The following is a 4,252-nucleotide window of genomic DNA, read 5'->3' on the forward strand; positions in this document are numbered from 1 at the left end:
AAGAAGCAACTAGCTAACACAAGCACACCCTGTTACAAAAGCCTCAGAGTGACTTGATCAGCAAAAAGAAAAGCAGCAAGAAACCTGTTACGAAAGCCTCAGGATCAAGCTACCAAACTATACAGAACAGACTGACCAAAGTTGCTGAATGATGCTCATCACCTCATTCACGGTGTTACTGGTGCTGTAGTTGCTTAATTTGTCCATGAGAGTGCCTCTGATCTTCTTCACAATAGTATTTAGAACACAGTTCTCTTGAAAGAACACTTTCCTGTTTCTGGCATTTCAAATGTAGTAAACAGTTGCTGCAAGAATAACTCTTCTGATATTAGCCATATGACTTTTTCTTGCTGTCTTCCTGCAAAACCAGCTGATCAATCTCCTCCAAGAGTCAATTTTTTGATTAATTATGCACACCATATTCATTTTCCTCCAGATTTCAGTTGTCACATTACAATAAAAAAAGCAGTGGTCAATGGTTTCAGCACTATTGTTACACATTACAAATAGGTTGTCCTCGGTAACTCCCCACACCTTTAGTTTGCTTTTGGTTTTAAGTCTTCCCCTTAAAACAAGCCAAAGGATAAAATTGTGTCTGGGGATAGAGTTCTTCCCCCAAACAATCCTAAACCAAGGATAACTATTATAGCTGTTCCTGAGCATATTCCAGGCTTTGTTAATGGAGAAGAGCTCATTCTTCATGACCCTCTAGTAGATGCTATCTTCATTGTTTCCAGGTCTGATATTATGTCTGATGAACTCCCAAGCCTCTTCTGTTGCTTCATCACTAGGGTCAGGGAACTCCCATCTGTTGTTCCTCCACAAATCAGCATCCGTGGTATGATTGGGAATATCAGTATCCCTCATTTTTACTCTAGGGAATTTCTCCATCATAGTACAACCTTGGACCCATGGATCATCCCAAAAATTTGTATTAGTACCATTGCCAAACTTATACTCAATCAATCTTCTGGCTTCACTTCTGGTATTGGGAATGCCTCTCCAAATCCAATTGGATTTGTCATTGTTCTTTGCTCCCCAGAAGCTTCTCCTTCTCAATTTATTCACTTTGATCCATTTCACCCAAATAGACTCAGGATTGTTGAAGATTTGCCAAATATGCTTTGTGATTGCAGCTTTATTCCATATATGGATGTCCTTCACTCCTAAACCTCCTTCTTTCTTTAGCTTAGAAATGTCCTTCCAGGAAACCATAGCATTATACTTACCCTCTTCTTTTCCAGTCCAAAAAAATCTATTACAAGCTTTCTGAATTTCTCTAACCACACTCTTTGGCAGGATCAAGATGGAAGCCCAGAACTCATGCATACTCATGAGAACAGAGTTTATCAGTTGCATTCTACCTGCATAAGATAAGGACTTGCTAGTCCAACAATGAATCCTGCTAGTATCTTATCTATGATTCCCTTACAATCCATCTTAGATAATCTAGAAGAGATCAGAGGAATGCCTAAGTACCTAAGGGGTAGACTCCCCTCTTCAAGAGTACTTATAACATTTTTAACTCGAACACATTACAATATAAAAGCTGGCTTTTGTTAGTATTAACCTGAAGACCAGACTTGGCTTTAAAGGAGTTCAAGTTATCCATAAAATAAGTCACAGAAGTATTATTGCCATGACAGAAAAGAAGTAAGTCATCAGCAAATATAAGATGGTTCAACTTAAGAGAATTGCAACCATAATGGAACTTGAAATTGTTACTGACTCTAGACAGGTTTTTAGAGAGATAGTAGGACAAAAATAAGGGGAGACATTGGATCACCTTGCCTAAGGCCTTTAGAGGAGTAAAACTTATCACCACTATTACCATTCCATAACACAGTTTTACTGGGAGTTCTAATACAGTCCATGACCAGGGAAATAAACTTATTAGGAAAATTTAAGCCAATGAAAACTCCCTCTATAAAGTCCCAATCTATGGAGTCATAAGCTTTTCTAAGATCAATCTTAAGAAGACATCTAGGAGGGCCACTGTTCCTGTGATAATTTTTCACTAACTCATGTGCTAACATGATGTTATGAGCTATAGATCTTTTAGGAATAAAAGCCGATTGATTTTGAGAGACTATGTTCATAAGAAGAGGACTAAGTCTAGTAGAAATAATCTTGGTTATCACTTTATAAACCACATTACAACATGCAATTGGCCTAAAATCACTAAGATTCTCAGCATTATTACACTTAGGAATTACTGTAATTGAAGTGCAATTAATTTGCTTAAGGATCTTACCAGAATTAAAGGACTCCCTGACTGCTTTCAGAAGATCAAGCTTGATAATATCCTAAATAAACTTGAAAAAATAGCTGTTGTACCCATCTGGTCCAACAACTTTATTAGAGCCAATGGAGAAAACAACTTGTTTGACCTCCTCTTCAGAGACAACCCTTAAGAGACTATCTCCATCTTCATTAGTGAGCTTCTCTTCCTTTTTATAAGTCTCATAGTTGATATGCTCTCAATCTTTATCACAACTATTAAATATCTCCTTGAAGTATCTGGTGACCTCTTTGTGGATTTCTTTTGTACCCCTAATAGTACTCCTATTATCAAGCTTTAAGACATGGATACTATTCTTAGCTCTTCTTTGCTTAATCACAATGTGAAAGTACTTTGTATTTGCATCTCCAAGCTTTAGCCATTGGATTCTGGATTTTTGTTTCAGAAAGCTTTCTTCACATTTTAGGAGGAACCTCAGATGAATGGTCATAGCCTTCTCTTCACAGATAAGATACTCATTCATAAGATCTTTCTGTAAGTCTTTTTGATTAATCTTCAATCTCTCCCTCTGAATATTAACTTTATGAGTAATGTCAGAGAAATGTCTTCTATTCAACTTACTAAGCCTATATCTTATAGCTTTGAGCTTCTTCACCACTTTGAACATACTAAAACCAACAACATCTTTGTCCCATTCCTCTGTCACAATATCCCTGAATTCTGGATGTGAAGTCTAGAAGTTAAAAAAATTTGAAGTTACCCCTTCTTTTCTCTACTCTGAATATAAACCATAATGGGGCTATGGTCAGAGATGCCACAAGGCATAGCATCATAGAAAGAGTTTTGTAAGCTAGGGTCACTATTAGATAAGGCCCTATCCAACTTCCTCCAAACTCTTTTATCATATAATTGGTTATTATTTCAGGTGTAGACATAGCCAATACTCCTCATCTCATTAAGGCCAGAAGCATTCACACTATTCACCATTCCATAGTATGATCACTATCCAGCTCATTACCCCCTAATATGTCTACATCTCCTATAACAGCATTGAAATCTCCCTGAATAATCCAGGCTCCTGCAATGCTTTTAGTGTAGTCAACAAGATCAACCCACATTTTCTGTCTTTCTACAATACTGCTAGCCCCATAGACCAAGGTCCAGCTTAAAGTACTCTCACCTATACTAAGCTTGTAGTGGATTAATTGATCAGTAGAACTAATATACCATCATACATAATCCATATTCTACCATTTTCACTATACTCATAATTATCAATCAAACTCCAACCAATCATCTTAAGGTTGTTATATACTCTATCTTTGTTACTTCCCTTTTTTTATATTTTTTAAAATATTATCTTATCTTTTTTATTAATAAAAATATTATTTTTCTCTTTTTTTCATCTTCTCCATTCAAATCCTAATTTTATTTTCTCTTTTTTTTTCATCTCTTAAATCCTAATTTTATTTTCCTTCTATTCTTCCATTAACAACCACCACTAATTATCTTCCACACCACCAAATCAAATAACGCCCCACTGCCATCGCTGTCACAGCTTTGCTTTCCAGAACAGCGGCAACAACCTCTGACCGGCATCTGCTTTTCCAAAAACAACGACAACAACTCTCCTAAAAATCACGGCATCAGCTCTTCCAAAAACCACAACATCATATCTCCTTTCCAAATCGGAGAACAACAAGCAGATCTGGTCGCGCCGCCGTTCTGTTCGCCGCTGCCGCCGCTGCTCTTTCACTTGAAACAAGAGCCGCTGGTTCTTGAATCTCCAGTTGATCATCCTTTTGTTAATGCAATAACAAAAAAATAAACAATAGAAAAAAGAATGAACTAATTTGAGAAATTATTGCAACGACTATAGATTAATTGTTACCTCAAAAGCGAATGTGAAGAGAGATGCAATTGCTTTTTCAACTGGAACCGCCATTTTTTCTTTTTTGGAATGAAAATTTCAAGAATTCAGCTTTTATTATACATCAATCTATGAAAAAG

General features: G+C 36.5%; 1 protein-coding gene across 1 annotated transcript; it reads right to left on the minus strand.

Moving 5' to 3' along the window:
• Positions 1-708: 708 nt before the first annotated feature.
• LOC126656805 (uncharacterized) lies at positions 709-3,539 on the minus strand. The gene is made up of 7 exons (XM_050351423.1): positions 3,470-3,539; positions 3,227-3,422; positions 2,529-2,955; positions 2,352-2,450; positions 1,777-2,306; positions 1,540-1,730; positions 709-1,364 (listed from the first exon to the last, which is right to left on the minus strand). Exons 1-7 carry the CDS (start codon positions 3,537-3,539, stop codon positions 709-711), a joined length of 2,169 nt encoding a protein of 722 aa, XP_050207380.1.
• Positions 3,540-4,252: the final 713 nt, after the last annotated feature.

The sequence above is a fragment of the Mercurialis annua genome, linkage group LG7 (assembly GCF_937616625.2).
Source record: "Mercurialis annua linkage group LG7, ddMerAnnu1.2, whole genome shotgun sequence".
In the NCBI taxonomy this organism is placed as follows: domain Eukaryota; kingdom Viridiplantae; phylum Streptophyta; class Magnoliopsida; order Malpighiales; family Euphorbiaceae; genus Mercurialis; species Mercurialis annua.

Excerpts from the sequence above, each read along its gene's own strand:
- LOC126656805 (XM_050351423.1), bottom strand. The coding sequence starts at position 3,539 with ATGATTGGTTGGAGTTTGATTGATAATTATGAGTATAGTGAAAATGGT. Across the intron at positions 2,451-2,528 it reads CAAAAGAAATCCACAAAGAG|GAAGAGAAGCTCACTAATGA; the intron begins GTCACCAGATAC and ends ACTTATAAAAAG. Across the intron at positions 1,731-1,776 it reads CTTAGGCAAGGTGATCCAAT|AGTCAGTAACAATTTCAAGT; the intron begins GTCTCCCCTTAT and ends AAACCTGTCTAG.